The sequence below is a fragment of the Aspergillus nomiae genome (assembly GCF_001204775.2).
Source record: "Aspergillus nomiae NRRL 13137 chromosome Unknown contig00026, whole genome shotgun sequence".
In the NCBI taxonomy this organism is placed as follows: Eukaryota; Fungi; Ascomycota; class Eurotiomycetes; order Eurotiales; family Aspergillaceae; genus Aspergillus; species Aspergillus nomiae.
In genome coordinates, this window is record NW_015378081.1 from 39,145 (window position 1) to 59,145 (window position 20,001).

The 20,001-nt window shown below is 49.4% G+C and overlaps 7 protein-coding genes across 7 annotated transcripts; 5 read left to right on the plus strand and 2 right to left on the minus strand.

Annotated features, from left to right (window-relative positions):
* Positions 1–962: 962 nt before the first annotated feature.
* Positions 963–2,957, plus strand: ANOM_002297 (GMC family oxidoreductase; the record flags this gene model as incomplete). Its single annotated transcript, XM_015547554.1, has 3 exons — positions 963–1,083; positions 1,134–2,435; positions 2,497–2,957. The coding sequence occupies 3 exons, from the start codon at positions 963–965 to the stop codon at positions 2,955–2,957; spliced, it is 1,884 nt and encodes a 627-aa protein (XP_015410584.1).
* A 721-nt stretch (positions 2,958–3,678) lies between these two features.
* Positions 3,679–4,440, plus strand: ANOM_002298 (polysaccharide lyase family 20 protein; the record flags this gene model as incomplete). Its single annotated transcript, XM_015547555.1, has 1 exon — positions 3,679–4,440. One exon carries the CDS (start codon positions 3,679–3,681, stop codon positions 4,438–4,440), a length of 762 nt encoding a protein of 253 aa, XP_015410587.1.
* Positions 4,441–4,993: 553 nt separating this feature from the next.
* Positions 4,994–5,803, plus strand: ANOM_002299 (uncharacterized protein; the record flags this gene model as incomplete). The annotated part of the gene is made up of 1 exon (XM_015547556.1): positions 4,994–5,803. One exon carries the CDS (start codon positions 4,994–4,996, stop codon positions 5,801–5,803), a length of 810 nt encoding a protein of 269 aa, XP_015410588.1.
* Positions 5,804–6,536: 733 nt separating this feature from the next.
* Positions 6,537–7,112, minus strand: ANOM_002300 (S-(hydroxymethyl)glutathione synthase; the record flags this gene model as incomplete). The annotated part of the gene is made up of 1 exon (XM_015547557.1): positions 6,537–7,112. One exon carries the CDS (start codon positions 7,110–7,112, stop codon positions 6,537–6,539), a length of 576 nt encoding a protein of 191 aa, XP_015410639.1.
* Positions 7,113–7,775: 663 nt separating this feature from the next.
* On the minus strand, positions 7,776–9,200 carry ANOM_002301 (S-(hydroxymethyl)glutathione dehydrogenase/class III alcohol dehydrogenase; the record flags this gene model as incomplete). Its single annotated transcript, XM_015547558.1, has 6 exons — positions 7,776–7,996; positions 8,052–8,686; positions 8,743–8,878; positions 8,943–9,057; positions 9,113–9,127; positions 9,180–9,200. 6 exons carry the CDS (start codon positions 9,198–9,200, stop codon positions 7,776–7,778), a joined length of 1,143 nt encoding a protein of 380 aa, XP_015410640.1.
* Positions 9,201–14,105: 4,905 nt separating this feature from the next.
* Positions 14,106–15,472, plus strand: ANOM_002302 (uncharacterized protein; the record flags this gene model as incomplete). The annotated part of the gene is made up of 2 exons (XM_015547559.1): positions 14,106–14,704; positions 14,764–15,472. 2 exons carry the CDS (start codon positions 14,106–14,108, stop codon positions 15,470–15,472), a joined length of 1,308 nt encoding a protein of 435 aa, XP_015410637.1.
* A 2,838-nt stretch (positions 15,473–18,310) lies between these two features.
* ANOM_002303 (ankyrin repeat domain-containing protein) lies at positions 18,311–19,726 on the plus strand (the record flags this gene model as incomplete). The annotated part of the gene is made up of 1 exon (XM_015547560.1): positions 18,311–19,726. The coding sequence occupies one exon, from the start codon at positions 18,311–18,313 to the stop codon at positions 19,724–19,726; it is 1,416 nt and encodes a 471-aa protein (XP_015410638.1).
* Between the last annotated feature and the right edge of the window lie 275 nt (positions 19,727–20,001).

A 20,001-nucleotide genomic window follows, 5' to 3' on the forward strand; every position in this document is an offset into this window, starting at 1 on the left:
AGTCAGTTATGAGGCAAAGGAAGTTTGACCATTTACACTTATACAGACGCGAGTCTGAGGTCCTAAAAAGGGGCTTGATTGCATTTACCATGCTCAACCTATACTACATATTCCAAGGATATTTTTTTTTTTATCTTTTCATATGATCAATAGCGTCGAGCGCGAATTCTCCAGGCACACCAGCAACTTGTTGCAACCTCTTGGCATTCGGATAGCTGTGGGACCGCCGATCTGCCACCTGGCCAGCTGCAGAAGATTTTGCATGCTCATCGAACAGCCAGGATTACCGAAATCGTTAGTTCCCAAACATGTAACCTGAAATGTGTCACTAGTTGAGGATTTCGTCGAACAGGCTCTAAGTTGGATAATTCAGGAGTGCCGAAACGTCAAGATGGTTGCAATATTATATCCTATACCTTCAGTTAAAAATATACCATAGCACTGTATGTTCTTTAGTGTAGAGCCAAGTCATATTCAGCATGCCCTACTAAAACAGGAACAACTATCTAACCACACAGCAGTCAAGAAATTTGTCATGTCACCAAAACATATCGCCGACCAAATGCTGCATCAAAATAATCCGGCACCAGATTGGCCCGAAACAGTCAGACCACGCAAGAGATGAAGGCACCACAGAGGAAAGCTAAGCCTTGGTCGGAATCAATAGTGAAAAATAGCCCTCGGGCATGTTCGAATTTACATTTCTCGTCCAGTGGAACCGCGGACCCGCGGTAATGACCGTATCATGGCGAGCTCTGATAAGCTGCGGTGGCCCCACAAAGTGTATATTCTCACCAGCACAGACCCATCCCTCACAACCTTGACAGCAGCTCTGGCGACGACGATGCCTCGGGCCAGAGGTCTCCCATGTGGGGTCTGTTCCCCGCTCAGTGTCGATCCTGTTGAGACCAATAAATACCAGCGCCCCCGACGCGTGGTGTTTTGGTCTGCAGCGCTTCACCATGAGTCGAAAAAATCGCAACCCGCTATCTAACCCGCTGCACTATGCGACACCGCAAACAAGCGCAGGACCACCGGTCACGTACTCCTCCGCCCAACGCTTGTTGAAGGGATATGACTATGGTGAGCTGAGAAGAAACGCGTATGTCTCTCAAAACTAACTCACCGCTCAGTGATCATCGGAGCGGGTGCCGCTGGCTCTGTGCTTGCCAGCAAGCTCTCCGAAGACCCCAATGTCTCGGTTCTCCTGTTGGAGGCCGGAGGGGATGACACCGGCGTCACGGAGAGCAAAATGCCATTGGGGTTCCCAAAGCTCTTCCACGGAGAATATGACTGGGATTATTACACCGTTGAGCAGCCCGGCCTGGCGTCGCGTCGCCTATACTGGCCTCGAGGTCGCATTATCGGCGGTAGCTCGTCCATCAACGCCATGATGTACCATCATTGCTCCAGGTCAGATTTCGATGAATGGGCGTCTCGTTACGGATGCCAAGGCTGGAGCTACGACGATCTGGCGCCGTATTTCAAGCGCATGGAGCGCTTCACTCCCAATCCAAACCGTCCACGCATTGACCTGCAGCATCGGGGCAGTGCGGGTGAGTGGCAAACCGGGTATTCATACCTGACTGAGATTGGCGAAAAGGGCTTTCTGCCCGCCTGCTATGATGCCGGAATTCCGGCTGTCGAAGACATTAACACGCCCGGCGGCACCCTGGGCGCCACTCGGTTCCAGACGTTTATTGACCCCAAGGGACAGCGGTCCTCCTTGGCGACGGCATACTTGACACCGGAAGTGAGGAAGCGCCCGAATCTCTTCATCGCATGCCATGCGCATGTCACGAGGCTGCTTTTCGACCCGCTCAGCGGCGAGGAGCCAATAGCCATTGGAGCGGAGTTTCAGAAGCAACGAGGAGGAGAGTTCTTTCATGTCCATGCACGCAGAGAGGTGATTCTCAGCGGCGGGACGGTTAACACGCCGCAGCTGTTGCTTTTGAGCGGTATCGGGCCCAAGGATGAATTGGAAAAGCATGGTATTCCCATTGTGCGTGCCAACGATGCAGTAGGGGAAAATCTCAAAGATCACCTGGTGACAACCGCCGTGATGTGCAAGGCAAAGGCGGGAACCACCCTCGACTATCTCGGAAGTCCTCTCAGGGTCTTGCCGTCCTTAGCTCGATGGATGCTTTTGGGGGGAGGTCCCCTGGCTCACAATGCGGGCGAAACAGCTGCATTCATTCGATCCTGGGAGCACCATCCTTTCCCGGGTTCATCTTCTGAGCGCAGCCCGCCAAAGGATTACACCTCTGGGTCGATTGGACCGGACGTGGAAATCATAGGCGCACCGCTTGGTTTCATCCACCATGGTGAAGAGCCACCCCTGGATGGGGCCAGTGTATTCACCCTTGCCCCGATCAGCCTTCGTCCGCAGAGCAAGGGAACTGTCACACTAAAGAGCAGGGACCCCTTTGATCATCGTGAGCATCTCCCTTCTCCCACTACAAAACAAAGCAAACTGACACTGTGATCTTTTTGCAGCCTTAATCGACCCTAAATACCTTAGTGACGAAGAGGGTAACGACCGCGCAGTTCTCTTGGCAGGCATCCGCGTCTGCCTGCGGATCATGCGAAGCCCTGTCTTTCAGAAGTACTTAGAGCGTGTGCCCATCAATGATGACCCCTGGTCATACTGGTGGCCATACTCTAGCAGCGACATCGATCGCATCACGGACGATCAGATTCTTCGCTGGATGGATGAAAAGGCGTTTACCTTGTACCACCCGGTCGGCACCGCGCGCATGGGAACGTCTCCTGAGGACAGTGTGGTCGACGTACAGTGTCGAGTGCATGGTGTCAAACGCCTGAGGGTGATGGATGCCAGTGTGTTCCCGGAGCAAATTAGTGGACACCCCACTGCCCCCATTGCGGCCATGGCCTATAAGCTCAGTGATATGATCAAGAAAGACTCTGAGACGCAGGCTCCTCTGGCACGTTTGTAATGTTGTACGGGGCGTGAAGACCTTGGAGCTACGATAGCTGCTGATTTGATGCTATCATGATGTAAAGAATAACTCAGTGAAGGTACAGTGAGTCAATTACATGTTATTTTCCGTCGATCATTTTGGCACACAAGCGATGTATTCAATGGTGTACTTGGAATATGTCTATTATAGCTTTATGGCAGGTTGTTGCGTGCTATTTTGCTTTTAATTCAGTCAATAAATAGTGACAATTGGACGAGGTAGTACTTGATATATGCCCAACGTGTGCTGACATTATAACCATAAATTGTGGCCAAGTCCGGGGGCTCCGGCCACTGTTGACCATTTCCCTAAAATAGCAGCTGCATCTCTCAACCTGAAGTGGTTTGCGAAACATGACCAATAATGAACGCAATTCTGCCTCCTAGGAGTGAAACTGCGCCAGTCACTTGCATTAGTTTTTCACCTTGGGATAGTGGCTGAGATATTGACTCCACTCTGCTGCAGCGCAGGTAATTCCAGCCGAGCGGATGCAACCCAGCAGGTTAGAGAGTAGCTTGGCTGCACAAGTCCCCACTTTGGACACGAGCAACAACCTGGTTGCGAGGGAGCTCTTTGCCACGTTTCGATTATTACATGAGATGGGGGATTCAGAGTACAAAAGTCTCCAAAAGTGCCACCTGGCTAAGAATGACAGGGAGTAACAACGAAACATTACCCATTTATCTTCCCATTCAAGATGCGCTTTCAATCAGTAATAGCCGCTCTACTACTTAGCCTAAGCATCACAATCCACGCCACCCAAACCTTCAAGAACACAGGCACCACCTCCGGCTGGAGCTCCATCAACCACGAGCACAAGGGTACAGTGCAACAAGTCACAAATGTAGTGTACGGCGGGTCAACCGCACTCAAAATGACGCAGGTCTACGACTCGAGCTACAGTGGTCGCTACCACTCGGAGGTAGTGCACAACGACATGTACAAGCTGGGCGACGAAGGCTTCTACGGCTTCACGTTCCGTCTCCAAGAATCGTGGCAGTTCTCGCCGGCCCAATCGTACAATATCGCACAGTTCATTGCCGACTTCGGCGACACGGGCTGCGACGACTACATGCCGTCCAGCATGGTGTGGCTTATCGGGGACCAGCTCTTTACGCGGGTTAAGACGGGCAGCGTGTGCGCGCAGAAGACGACTACCTTTGGCTATTTGGCCACTGTCAGCCCGGGCGTGTGGCATAAGATCATTATCCAGGCTAAGTGGCGCGCGGACGGTACGGGGTACTATAAGATGTGGTTTGATGGGAAGAAGGTGCTTGAAAAGTATAATATCGATACCACCGTTGATGATCCCCGGCCGTTCCAGTTCCGGGTTGGGCTGTATGCTAATGGCTGGTATGATGATGGTGGTATGAAGGGAACCCAGGGGACACGCCAGGTGTGGTATGATGAGATCGTTGCTGGCACGACTTTTGCCGATGCGGATCCTGATCAGCAGTAATGCTTTTCTTTTCGAGGTGTATGTGGTGTCAATGCAGGCAGTGAGTTGCTGTTGAATTGCCGCAAGATGCAAGTCGCATTAATAGTGGACTCGTTATGCATGTATTGGTTGGACCCCGTTCGTCGATGCTTTATAGCCGGTTCAATGCATCCACCTCCAACTGATGTTCATAACTTAATTCCCAAGTGATACAGAGTCTGAGAAGAGGAGTAGGGAGGGCGATGGTAGCTGGTGACGCAAATTGTGTCCTCGTCATGGCGCTCTCCTGTATTCAGTTGACACGTGCTAAGGCAGGAGGAAGTCATTCTCAGGACAGATATACCTTTGACGATCTATAGGACAGTACCAATGAAGCGTTATGTTCAGCCCCACACTTCACAGCCAAGGCGTTGATTTGCAAGCTCCGCGGTGGACCCAAGGCATCAAGAGTGCAGAATACGAAATGGGCCGCCGATGCCTGGTCGGTAGTCCTTAAATAACCGCCCGACCCCTTATCGCACGGTACTACTATTGCAAAGCCCTATTGGCAAACTCCAACAAACCCCCAAGAACAATGGACCAGCAACTCACGTCAACCCAGAAAGCGAACCTGCACGAGGTCGCTGACCTCCTGCTAGAAATCTACCAAACTCTCGCAAGCATGCGCTTTCTCAACCCCGCTGGAATCATCAAAGGCCCACATAATATCGACAGTGTCCTTAACTTGTATGAAGAACTGGGCCTGGACCCTTCCATCATATATCTCTACAGCATCTTACCGTACATCGACTGCCGCCTTGCTGGTCAAACCGATTTCTTCAAGGGGGGCATCTTCGCAGATTTCCGCCAAGCGGAAGATATAGAGCAAGGACGCGACCCGTTCTATATTTGTCCGGGTGACGATGACTATGAAGATGAAGATGGTCCGTATATGCGACCGTGGGTAACCCCACTGTCATTGATAGGGAACCATCAAAGCGTCATTCTTTATGATGCGCGGCGGCATCGCATATGGATCATTGATCAGGAGAGTTGGAACACAAGTGATCCTGCGCTCGGGAACATGCCAGACAGCGTGGCTGGTGATGAATATGAGTGTGGGGAGAAAAGCAACAACGACAACAGCTTTCAGCATGTACCTAGTCGCCCTGCTGGTGATGTGCTCAGAGATATGGTCCGCTGGTATCGTTCATTGGAGATAATGCCTGGTGGTGGTGAGAATACCAGACCCGAATGGAACTACGATGAGCTTCCTTTGAGAGAGCTTTATTCCAAGCATGGTTGGCCGGATAATTTCAATGGAGACGCCTTTGTGGCGGACCAACTCAGGCATACTGTGTTGATCGCGGATGCACAAAGACAAAACGGCGAGGATGCGACGTGAAACTGAAACTGTTAATCAGTGGTCCATTTGACAGCCGGGTGTGAAACGCACAAATACGGTGATCGAACACGATATTGAGGGTTATGAGAGGATTGTAAAGGGACAAGCAATCCTCATGGGAAATGAAGAGATGTAGCCAAAGTACACAAATTAGGATCAGCAGTACATGCAAAGCTAGGACGCTCGATTCAACCATTGGCCACAGGCTGTATCGCAGGGAAGCGCATAAAACATATGTCGAATCTATCCAGGCAACCGAGTGCCGCGTCCAGTTACACAGGATTCTTGCGTTGTCTTTGAACTGTGACAATGTGAAAGCATTCAGTCTTTTTATATTAAATCCCAAGAAGAACATATCGAGCATGTAGACCCACGCTGTCCTGCTACCGTTTGGGGCAGGGCATGTGTGCGTAACCCTAATCCTCACCAAGGTAGATGGGCGAGTACCCAGGGCAGGAGTCAAAAATACAAACTACAATCCGTAAAAGAGGGACCTCACACATGAAAGAATTGGTCATTCACATAATAATTGTAATCTAACTCCCGCTCACCAGCCCACCATTTTACATCGAAATCCGACCACACCCGCCAAACAACAACCACCCGCTCCCCTCATGCAACGCTGATCAGTAAACATAACACATCCCCAAACCACCAGAATGCATGAAAACACAATCGCTCTGTTCTATACTACCGTTATTTCACACTGTCGCAGTCGATCCAGCGAACCGCATTACAGGTTGGCAGACAGCTTTCCGGACTTCTTGCCGGTGTAGGTAGCAATGAGATCCATCAGAGGCGGAGACAAGGCATCGTAAGTCGGCAAGCCGACCGACTGGAACTTGGAACGAACTTCATCCATTCCGCTGGGGTGGAAGCCTTGCTCGATGATGGAGGACACGAAACCAGCGAACTGGGGCTCCTGCCAGCCCTTCTTGTCCGAAAGCTCGACGTGGACAAAGTCCAGGCCCTTGAAGGGGTGGTCAACTTCAATGCGTCCGAACAAATGAGTGCCGCACTCCTTGCAGGCGTAACGCTGGATGGCAGCGGCCTTGTCGATAATGTGGAGCTTTTCGGCGTTGGCAGCCACGGAGAGGTTCTCCTTGGGGATCACACCGACGACGGAGAAGAGTGCGCCAGCGGGCTTCCAGCACTTCGAGCATCCGCAGGCGTGGTTGTGGGCGACATTGCCCTTGAGGGCGACTGTGACTTTGTTCTGAGGGCAGAGACAGTAGAGGTTTCCACCGGGGAAGTTCGCGTCGCCCTTGGCGAGGCCGTTGTCAACGAGAGGGTGGAGGGAGACAGGCATGGCGGCTTTTGATTGGTGTTCAAAAAAGAAGTGTAGATTGGGTATAGTAGAAACGAAACGATTGGTAAGATGTCTTTCGCTATGTGAAGTTTTCCTGAATACTACAAGTCAGTTTTCCTACACGGTCCTCACATTTATAAAGATATAAAGCCATGATCGCGCCATGGTTTGTACGACGAGTCCCCTCATGAGGAGACCCAACTCCAAGACCAATTGGTGAATTATTGAGGGGTTTTCTATCTGCAGTCTCCACGTCGCGGCTGGCAGATCCGTAGACGGACCGTCTTCGACACGGTCCGGGGGTTTCCTTACTCAATGTGGTTGTGCTTTCCGGCCCCGTGGCCGGGCTACGGAGGACCAAATCGACCATCTTTGCTCGGATCCCTTCCCGAGATTGTCTCCATTGCGTGCTATCGGCAGTTCTCACTTCCCTTACTTCCCTATCACGGGTTATCCGAAGCAGGGCCGTCGTCCATTCTTACGGCGAAGTGTTGGAATGTATATGCATCTACAACAAGTCAATCACCACTATACTACTTAATTTCATAGCCCGAAATTTGAAAAGACCAGTTCAAGATATTTAGATCAATCATCACGTTAATTTCATCATTTTCAGTCGTTCTCTATATGTACAATTCATAACTCCATAGTTAACCCGTTGCCTCACGATGCCACCGTATCAACAACGCATCGGATGCAATCCCCTTGCTTCATCTGCTCAAAGGCCACGTTGATATTGGCCAACTTCTCACGATGTGTGATAAATTCGTCGATTTTCAAGTCACCCCGCAGGTAATCCTCCACAAGGGCCGGAAGCTGAGAACGACCCTTGACGCCGCCAAAAGCGCATCCCCTCCATACGCGACCGGTAACCAGTTGGAATGCTGTTCAAAGTCAGTACACACCGGTACAATAGGAGCTTTAAAGACCTGCACATACGCCTGGTTGAGATCTCTTGACCAGCAGCAGCCACGCCGATGACGATGCTCTCACCCCAGCCCTTGTGACAGGCTTCCAGAGCAGCGCGCATGACGCTGACGTTGCCCGTACAGTCGAAGGTGTAGTCGCATCCACCATCAGTCATGTCAATAAGCTCATCCTGAACGGTTTTCCTCAGTCGAGCAGGGTTGAGGAAATGAGTCGCTCCGAACTTGTAAGCCCACGCTTCCTTTCCGTCATTAATATCCACCACAATAATCTTTCCGGCCTTCTTCTTCACCGCGCCCTGGACGATCGACAAACCGACACAGCCAGCGCCAAAGACCGCCACATTTGCTCCTTCCGTAATATTGGCGGTGACCGTAGCGGCACCGTACCCGGTCGTAATACCACACCCCAGAAGACAGGAACGGTCCGTCGGACACGACGGAGTGACCGCCACAACTGAAATATCAGCGACGACAGTGTATTCGGAAAAGGTCGAACAGCCCATGAAATGGAGTAGATCTTTTCCGCGGGCTTTGAACCGGGTCGTTCCATCCGGCATGACACCGCGGCCTTGCGTGGCCCGGATCTTGCCGCATAGATTCGTCTTCCCGGACCGGCAAAATTTGCATTCTCCGCACTCCGGTGTACTGATTATGTTGTTAGCAGCTCGTTGTATTTTTTTTTTTCGGGGATCGAAACATACTAGAGAGCGATCACATAATCGCCGACTTTAACATTGGTAACACCTTCGCCAACAGACTCAACTATACCGGCACCTTCGTGGCCCAGGATCACTGGGAAAGCACCCTCGGGATCCTTGCCGGAAAGCGTGTAGGCATCTGCAGGGGATTAGATAACGCTGTTACACGACAATTGACGACTTTCAAAGGAATCCCAACTCACCAGTATGGCAAACTCCCGTGTGGAGGACCTTGATGCGGACTTCATGGGCTTTTGGTGGCGCGACTTGGACATCCTCGACTGAAAGGGGCTCTGCTGCTGCCCAGGCGATTGCGGCCTGTTGAATACTCAGTAACTGTTCTCTGTTCGATACATGGGGCATCAATTCGTACCTTGCAAGTGATGGTCTATTAACCGTTAGTAAATTTCCAATGAAGGTCAGGGATTGTTTTAGCATACCTTTCCAACTGTACTAGCCATTGTGGATGAAATGCGCTCAGCGATTCAATTCTAAAAACTGAGAAATGCACAAGGAGAGAAGAGCTCAAGAACAAAGGAAGAAAGAAAGAAAACAGCAGCTATTGAAAAAAGCAGGTGCATCGCATTCAAACAAAACTATGAGGCAAGGAGACGGAAATGAGATGAGACCCACGACGGAAAGAAAATAATTTCTTTAGTGAGGGGTGAGGGGAAACACCATGAGGGGATAGCTCACCGACAGAGATAGTCGAGACTATCGTTGTGGGGTTCTAGTTGCTTTAAGCAGAGCCTAAGTCGACATCGTAGGAGATTATGGGTACAGAGTCCGTAGACTGGCGGGAGGAACTATTCTCGGAAGACTTGCCGAGATATGGATACGGATACGGCATCCAACAACCCTAAAGGGTTATCAATCCCGGACGGTAACAATTTCTTTTCGCTTTTTTTAACATCGAAGGATTCTGACAAGGGTTACGACGCATTGGATAGCATCCTATCAGTCAATCCCCAACATACACAATCACAGAAATTGCCGTTGTGTGTTGTTGCCAGACAATTCTTTCCTGCGCATCGACAGCCAAGAGTTTCTTTAGACTACGGTCCGTAGCCTACGGCGGAGATAAGACTCGCCTACCGATACGATCGAAGTCTCTCCAATACTGCGGGCAACCAGAAAAGGAAGGGCAATCGGTTTTCCCCCGCATGCAAAGCAAGATCCTCCCAGAAAAATACCAGGACATTGATTCCTCCTAGGTCCCCAGTTCCGAATGATCCAAAAAGGTTTATGTCGACCTTAAATGCCAACCCTTCTTAGATCTATAGAAAATATTTTTAGATAACAAGATTGCGCTTCGAAACTCCCGCTCGACTATAATCATGGCAATTTACATTCTGCTCCCTACAGGTTCATGATATGTGCTCAAGTGGGCTAATCTAGGAAATATCACGCACTATACAACATCTTCTGACAAATAACCAGTTTTTTTTTTTTTGGAAAATATGTAACCGGGAGGACGTGTACCTCAAGATGACGGACAATCAAAGAAATCGGTCGGGATTTATAGGAGGGGGTATTTTGCGCAACGATATTGGCGCTTCCCCCAAGCTTTCTGGGTGGCTTGTACTGAAGGAGCAATTGCCATAGCGTCAGATTGAATGTACTAAGAGTCATAAAAATGCCTCATGGAGATAATGCTTCTGGATTTTGACTGATTTATCAGAAGTCTTATTGAGTCTTAGCTAATGTTTAGTTTAATGTTCAGCCTTACATGATGGGCATGTAGTGTGGTCCAAGTGAGGCATCAAGCCCTCGGCTCGGTGGAAAGAGTAACTTATCGCACCCGTGAGTAAGTTGGGTGTCCAGTTGTCATCTAATATTATTTTGACCTGGAGGATTGCTCGACTACACTTTTCCAGTTAGCTGTTCCATTCCATCGCTGTGCAACTTCTTAAGCTTTTGTAGAAACATAGACAGTCTAACCTGTTTAGGTATCTTCTAGTCCATCTAGCGTTAAGTGTCCATTCCTATATAGGTATAGCGCGTTCTATACGCGATGCTGGATGGAGACAATGAACACCACCGAGTGCTGGTTGTCTCCCAAAAGATACAAATAAATTTAGCATATTAAAGTAAAGAACTCGTATTACTTGTTCTGTTCACGATTTATTGCAGTTATTCTATTTCTCCCTCTAAAGCCTATGTCGTTGTTATGAGGATCAATATGTTATATAGGAAATATATATATATTGGCTTTCCGTGTCTGACTTTTCTGATTCTGTCCCGAAAACGTCAGGAAAAGTAAGCAGGGACACACTTGGGACATGTGATAGCCTTCTAAGATTTCTTACCCTGGGATACGGCTACAAGGTTGGTTCGTTGGGTATGTCAAAGCATCATTGAAGCGACAGGGCTTATCAATGAAATATCACAGCGTATCCAAACGGGTAAAAGCTACATAACATCTCCCCGCTATGTTGTGTATTTTCTCAGATTCTTTCTAGCATCATTATAACTAGATACAGAATCAGGATCGTAATATATAATGTATAAACCACCATGGGATTAGTAGAGCATGATCAATGAAAAACTAAGGAAATTATGGCCTTCGCTGTATAGAAATTTGAATCCTCAAACATCCGATGTGACTAACGACTGTCTTTACCGGGCTCGGGCAGGTATACGAGCTTCCTTCGTTGAGCAAGAGGTTATTCCTATGGACCGCTACTGACGAGAAGGCATAGCGGAAGGATCTCGGAGAAACTCAGATCACAACCCCATTTGACATGGCCGCATCCTTCGTACCATTGCTTCATCCTTCCTTTCCCTTGCGAATCCCGCCTGGGATCTTCATCAATGAGTGAAAATGGACTATTCCACGAAGCGCGGCTAGGGATACCAGGTCTCTGGACCGCCACTCCCTCAGGCCTTGATTTTCAAAGCACATCCATGGAAGAACTTAAACATTTTCTATTCTAGGGATGGCTGAAGCAACTTTTCTATTTGGCATGATAGGCCAAATGCCGAATAGGGCGTTCTGGGCCATCTGTCTTCGATCTATCGCGGAACATATTGTGTGATGCCTTGACGGGTAGAACCGTCTGGACCGTATTATTCAGCGGAATACATGAGTGCAGTTCCATGGATCTGTTGTCTGTGGATTGTGCTGGAAATCCCGTGTTGTTGACATGGAGTATATGAGCCGATCGTTTATTAGTGGTGTACTGATGGGCTAGAACTTATGGAATACTTGAGACATTCCGCAAGAATCGAATATCCTACAGGATCTCCGGTGCATATCAGGTGCTCGGAATGTAAGCGGAGAGTGCTATGACCGTCATTGTTTCAAAATCCTACAGATCACCGTGATGTAGTACCTGATTGAGACCGATTTAGAGACGGAAGAATGCATTCAAAGACACACTGATATTGTGTGGCTCTGATCTGGAAGAGTTAGGCCCCAGGGCCGTGATCGCATTTAAGATGCAGTTCACTCAGGCACTGTTGACCAGCTTGGCGCGCACATGAAGCATAGACACAAATTGCCGCGAGTTGTAGGATAGGGGAGCAATTTTCCTACTTAGATGCAGGCACATATTTCCCAAACTGCATAATGTGTCAGAACCGGCAGAACACCATTCAAAATACAGAGCAACAATCTCCGTGATATAGTAGTACGAAAATAGAACCATCCCTGATCAAACACTGGGCCCGGGTCAACTTCGGTTCTCGATGGTTATTCCCCTAGTCCGAACCCTATTGAGTGGGACTTCGACCCCGAGCTTGAACCCGAACCACCAATCTCGACTAACCAACCACAAGCACCAGGGCAGAAGGCTTGTCCTATAATTGGGAACAGACTGATTTACGCCATTGGGGGATCATCATCCTATTTGTGGAATGTAGGACCAGAAACTCCTGGGGTGGTTCAGGTAAATTAGGGCTCGGCATCGATCCAGGGGTTCGGGTATTTTACGGTTGATCCACTTCCCGAGTGGTCGACGAACCTCCCCTCGTGTGGGCGATGATGCGTTCGTCCCTGCTCCAGATCGGCCTTAGCGGCTGTGGTGGATCTTTTAGAGTTGTTTCGACTTTTGAGTCCCCAACAGGGTTGAGCAAAAGGAAAACTAAAAAAAAGGGGGGCACCTTTCGAGCTCTAGAGATCAAGCCCCATTAAATGGTCTCAGTGTGGGCTAGTTCTGTTTCAATCATGCGGGTTGTCTTGCCTCGAAATACGGTGTCGGCAATATCATTGCTTCGTGTCAGTCACTCTACATGCACTGGCTGTGAAAGAATATTCTGCTGCTAGGAAACCGTTCTAAGAGTACGCTTCCTCTCTTGCCAAACATCTCAACTCTTCAATATCCATAGTATACTTCTCCTATAGACCGGAAAGTAGAAGAGGTAGGCCTATTTCATCATGCTAAATAGTCCTAGACTACTGGCCCGGCGATATCGGAAGGAACTTCTCATAATTGAGTTTGAGTCCTTCAGGGCACATCCAAGAGCTCGACCCGAAAACTAGCCGGCAATCCCGGCTTACCGATTATGGTAAAATCACCGTGGGTAGCCCTAGCACAAGAAAAGCGAAGATCCTCCCGACCGTTTCACATTGAAGATGCGTTCTCTCTATTGTTCCTTTGCTGCCATATTTCCCCACATTGAGAACTCTATTTGCGCTTGTAGCTTGATTCATGCAAACATAGTTTCTAATTATACTTCAGATCGATGGCCGATTGCCATGATTCATGGACAGGTTTTGGATTGAACCGACACTAACCCTGACTTTGAGCCCTAGGGGCCACGGCTTCCCGTCCGTCGGAATGGGGATAGGGTGTTGGGGTACGCTGACTTGGTGCGTTTATCGGGTTGAGAGATGTGCTGTTCGGAGCAGTCAATGCAGAGCCGCTGTTTCTCAATCTCCATGATAGAATGTTATGCTCATCAGTCAATATACTTTGTCTATATGTAATAAAAGGGATCACAAATATAAGAAATTAAACAAGCAGGTCACCGAACACCAGCGGATATACTGTTCTAGAAGTAAAAGCCGAGTACCCCAAAAGTCTGACTTACCAATCCGGTCCAGCCGTGCACATTCCCACGCTAGGGTTGGGTCTCTAGATGGCGTCTTTGTCTGAAACGCAGATCTACAGTTAATTTTGCCCATGCCATGGATATGATGGTTTCATCGTTCGCTCAATCAGGGAGTATGGGTCCATCGGAGTCCGAATAGCGACATCAAGTGCGCAAAAACGGAGAAGTCACGTCTATATAAAGGCCTTCAATCCACGCCCATTATCTTCTCATCCAGCCAGCATCAACATTCTTTCCTTCCAGTTCACTTAAAAATCCACAAAAAGTCATTCATCTTTCGTTAAACGCTTCTATATTTGTTCATTTTCGATATGCGTTACGCTATTTATACCCTCGCCCTTGGGGCAACCTCGACCCTGGCGGTCCCGGTGTCTGTGATACCGTACAATGGTACCCTGCCGAATGTCCCCGGCAGAATCGGTACCCCACTTACGCCCCCATCCAGAGATCGTGCTGGATTGCAGTCTCGTACCTTCCTGCCTCTTATCGAATGGCTCGGCCACCACGGCTCGGCCACTTCCACTACCTCTTGTGAAACATGCGAGGCTTCCGGTAGCGCGACTAGCAGCGGCGCTGTTAGTGTGACCCCCACCGTCTGTGAAAAATGTGAGAATGGCCATGGGATTGGCGTGAGCGTCAGCTTCGGAACCGACCCTAGTGCCTCTGCAGGCGCCAGTGTCAGCGGAAGTGTGAGCGGAGGCGTCAGTGGTAGTGGTAGTGTCGGTGCCAATGCTGGCGCGGATGTCAGTGGAGGCGCCAATGCCGGTGTTAGTGGTGACGCTGGAGCTGATGTTGGTGCCAGCGGCAGCGGAGATGTTAGCGGTGGTGCTAACGTTGGAGGTGATGCCAGTGGTGACGCCGGAGCTGGCGTGAGTGCCACGGGCAGTGGAGATGTTAGCGGCGGAGCAACGTTGGCGGAGATGTTGGTGCCAGCGGAGATGCCGGTGCGAATGCTGGCGGTGACGTTAGTGGTAGTGCCAACGCTGGAGGAGATGTTGGCGGCGGAGCGAACGCTGGTGCTAGCGGTGATGCTGGTGCTGACGTAGGTGCCACTGGCAGTGGAGATGTTAGCGGTGGCGCCGATGTTGGAGGCGGAGCTAACGTTGGTGGTGATGTTTCTGGTAGTACCACTGTTGGAGGAGGTGTCAATGCCGGCGGTGACGTTGGTGCTAGTGGTGATGCTGGAGCCAGTGGAAGTGGAGATGTCTCCGGTGGTGCTAATGTTGGTGGTAATGTTGGTGCTAGTGGTGACGCTGGCGCTGATGTTGGTGGAGATGTTTCTGGTGGTGTCAACGTTGGTGGTGATCTTGGAGCTGGCGGAGATGTCAGCGGAGGAGCCAATGTCGGCGCAGGTGTCGGTACTAACGGGGATGCTGGTGTAAATGTCGGTGGTAACGTTGGAGGTGATGTTAGCGGCAATGCTGGCGCTGATATTGGTGGAGGAGCCAATGTCGGTGGTGATGTCGGCGCTGGCGTTGGTGCCAACGGTGATCTTGGTGCCGGTGTTGGAGCCAATGTTGGAGCCAATGTTGGAGGTATCCTCGGTGGTATCGCTGGTCTTGTTGGTAATGCTGGTGCAGGCGTCGGTGCCAATGTGGGCGGACACGTCGGTGGAAACGTTGGCGCCAATGCCGGTGTTGGCGCTGATGCTGGCGCTGGAGAGGACTGCGACGAGTAAGGTAGCCAAGAGCTTCAAAAATACATGGCTTACTGCCAGGCCTCTTCTTACATCACTGCGTCTTGAAATATCTGTGATCTCATTTTGATTGTTATTAATGCAGCTGACTCTGGCTTGTCCCCTCCTTATGATCGTTCAAACAACATGTCTCTCATTCCCATGTCATATAACTAATTTGATTATCTCCATCGTTTTCCACCTCCACCCAGTATAGCCTTAGAGAACCAACTGGGATACGCGAAGTTTAGACTTTGGTCTCAAGATCAGTGGTAGAAAGTGTAAGGGCGCAGCAGGTATCGGCATAATGTATGTATGGCTAACGCCTTTTGTATTTGTCTATGGGGATGATGCCTTTGCAATGAGTCTATCGCTGTTGCATTGTACGGATTGATTGAGGCATAGCAAGATGGCGAACCGATGTACAAGCATACCGTAACTCTAGAATACAGATGTAACCTTACAATGAGTGCCATCTAAACGTGACAGTCTGTGAAATAGAACCCAGCCACGTCCTTATTCTATAGTCCATGCCACAGAAACAGTCATGGAAACAGGTTTGGCTCCTATTTCTGGTTTCACGTGTGAATCAGCTCAGTACCAAATAGGTACAAGTACATTAGCACAAAGCCCAAAGCTAAGGGGGAACCCCCTTCATGTCTTTGTTGACAGACCTGTTGGTGAATTTACTGTCAACAGTGCACAGTTTAGCACAGGAAGAACCTATGACAATGTCTGCCGAGTATTTAACTTAAGGTTCGTGCCGCCCGGAATGCATATTCAATTCTCCTCACATTAATGTTCTCTACCAATAACAGTTTCTTGAATCGTCTAAAACCAGGGATTAATCCTAAGCCACAAGAATCTGTTGCTCGAACGGGCCAATGCTGGTCAGTCCCGAGGTCAGCTGCGATCGTGTGGCAACGCAAGTGAATATGGCCTTTCCCCTCGTCAGTATATATCGGATATAAAATGCCATTCAAAACCCCTCCCCATCGCAAGTCATTTGGCTGATCGTCTCTTCTCGAAGCAGGAAATATCCTTTTGCTCATAGTTACCTCACCACGCCGAGAACAAAGTGTCCACTTTACTCTGCCCTCAACGAGAAGATTGTCACCATGTCCATACCCTCAACAGGTCGACCTTTCCGTCATGTTGCTGATATCATAAACCTCCATCCTGGAGAAGAAGACCCTTGGTGTGCTGGATACGTCGCCTCACAAGGACGCCGATGCCATCAATTGATCCCCGCTTCGGATTCCATCGCTGCCCGTAGTCTCCTTGACCGGGCCACTGAGGATCTTCATGTCGGACGGCCCATCGATCAATACCTTCAGGATTTGGCATCACTAGTTCTTTGCAGAGCTCACCGTCGGACACAAGCACCCAATCTAATTGCGACCTGGGGCACGCAGATAGAACACTTCCAGACGAGTCTAAGGCCGTTGCTGGATCGATTATGGCTGGAGGACGGCCTTAGCGCAGAACTGCGGTACACGATGAACCGCACATCTCAAGTTGTGAGACAGCTTCACGCTCAGCTTGATGAACTGTGCGTCACAGCGGCGGGCCTAAGGGCTCTTGGAGCTCACGCGATGAGGGTCGTGACACCTGCAAGTGCTACCTTGCAGCGGGGGGCGGAAGGATACTTGTCGACTATGGCTGGTAGTACTGTACACACACTTGAGTCGCCAGCCATAAGAGCTGGAACCACAAGGACCCAACATCCTGACATCGCGGCAATGCCAGCTCCAGGAAGACTTGGATCCACGGGCTCTCCAGGGTCTTCGGTAATTCGTGCGCAGGTGAAAGGGGAGTGTGCCATTTGCTTAATGCCATTAGGGGAGTCAGAACCTTCGGCCAACAATGGCGAAGGGCCCAGTGGTACCAACGGTGGGAATTCCAGGGAGGAAAACCCGACAGAGCATCTCTTAGCCCCTAACAGACCCTTTCAAGGACATACCCAGGTACTTGTCTGGTGCAAGACGCGATGTGGTTCCAATTTCCATAACTCTTGTATGAAGCAGTGGACAAAAGCTTGCCAGAAGGATGGCCGTCAAGCACAGTGCCCTATGTGCCGATCATCTTGGAAGGCATGAGTTGCATCATGTGGCTAGACATATGTACTCTCTGTATTTGCTTTCACTACAGGCGTTTGCATTTCCATGCTTGTCGCTGTTAATCTCTATACTTTGTTCTGTTTGTTTTTTTTGATGGACTTATGATTATCTTATCTAAATAAATGCTTTTTGCGATAAGCAAGCTTACAATATGGCAAATAATGAATCCAATGTTGACATTATGATCAAAGAGACCTTTCATGCTGGGCGAAATCCTACTCACAAAGAATAGCATTATAAGCTCAATACGCTCTCTTCACAAAGCATGAAAGATTCATACCTGAGCTATACTTAAAACAAAGCGCGTTTGACCAGGTCTCCTCCAGAGACATGCTTCGCATGAATATGTCTTCTCCTTTTTAATAATGGGTATTATCACCATCAAACCAATCCTATGTTGGAATCGGCTGCGATGCAATTCATTCCTAAGCCACAGTTAGATACTATAATATACGAGACGCTTTGTCTTCCTTTTCAATTTGCGTTCTTACAGTATGAATCTGACATTGTCCTTCATCTTATTCATTCAGTGGCCTTTGTACAAGGGCTAGATCAATGGGGAGGACCTACTATGTCGAAGCTCTGTATGGGTTTAAAACCCTGGCTGTTTCCAAGTTGAAATGTAGTCATGTCAGTCTATACTATCATTAATAGCGAGAAATATTCGTTGTCTAAGCATTCTTAGTTAAATCTGAAGATCCTAATCCGCCTGCTGTGCAATATGGCTGACGAAGCGGAATCTGCCAGCTCACGCGAAGATGCAATGGGGCCGAACTACCTTACGCAGCGTGTCCCGGTGGAGGTGATGAGAAGAATCATCGACTTCGTGCGTATGACGGACCTATGGGAATTGATTGATGTAACTGAAATGCGGTCAGCTGGCATTCGGGTTCTCAGCCAGGTCCGGCTAAGGGAGCTACTCCTCAGTAGCCGTTTCTATGTTTTCACGAACGATCAAGAATGGAGAACTTGGCGCAATGACAACTATTTCCGACAGCTGGAAGAGGACGCCCATCTTCGAAGACCCGTTGTCTATCGAGACGATGACCCCGTAACGCACTGCATTGCGCTGGGTCGTCACGACCGACTGCAGTTTATGCTGGAGTGCGGGCTACCACCTCAATGCTGGACAAAGTGTGGTTGGAGTCCCCTCGCTGTGGCGGTTCATTACAGAGCAGACAGGTGCTTCGATTTGCTTTGCGCTGCACAGCCTGACGAAGATGTTCTACGACAGGATACCGGAATTCGGGCTAGCGCTCCTAACTGGTTGATGACCTTTACCGGGGACAAAACGTATGAATATGGGTATGAAAGGCTGCTTGATCATTTTGACCACTATAACCGGACTCAACAGCATAGAATACTGCTTCCAAATATCACCCCAGATGCCACCTACAAAGTGGTCAGGACATTTCCGGTTCCTTTGATCGAGCGTGCGGCTCGTATGGGGCTGAAGCTGGCTTTAGCCGCACATCGGACCTCACAAGAAGGAGCATGGCACGTTGCACCATTCCGCGATGATGCAATGGACCTGATACACGTACTGTGTCGTGAGTGTGCTGCCAGCCTCAACAGTTACGACTCCGAAGGTCGCACCCCGTTATTCCCGGCTGTAGAGTCTGGGAAACTAGATGTCGTGAAACTCTACATTGAACGCGGCGTCGACGTGGGTCATATCGCTGGAATCGCAGAAACAGCTCTCCACCTCGCCTGTAGGCAAAGGCCAGTGAATCTGGATATTCTGCAGGAGCTCCTTCGTCATATCGATGTCAATTCCGGTGCTGGGAGCGCGCAGGGGACACCGTTGCACACACTACTGACGAGTACATGGGGCCACATATATAACGAGAATCTGCCAGCCCCAGCACGTAACCCAGATGGTACTGTCCAGAATCAGCAACGGTGGCGCCCTCGTCCACTGTCAGCCGAGGAGCAAATGATCATGGACGTCGCCTGCGAAGCTTGTAATAGGATCCTGGATCGGTATCCTGAACGGCAGGCTGTTAACGCCAATGGAAAAACTGCATTGAAATTAGCTCGGGAACTTCATCTCCAACGGCTAGTTAATAGAATTCTAGGAGCTCCGTCCCAGACAGGGCGATGGGAGAGACGACTAAGACCTCGGAGAAGAACCTGAGTCCAGATCAGTCCTTTACTTTCCTACATCTTTTATATTTTCTCCACATTAGCTAGACCTTTTGCTTAGATCTCATTTAGATCTGTGGTTCGGGTGTTGTGAGCACGGTGTAGCATGGTTGATTGTCTTGTTGGATACCCTTGGTAGAACCGGGCATATTCTTTTCTTTCACCAGTTCTTGTATTTATCATGATTCTTTTACATTTCTATCTGCATGTCGCACTTAACTTGTATAGACATTTATGGAATATCATTTATCACATAAACATGACAGG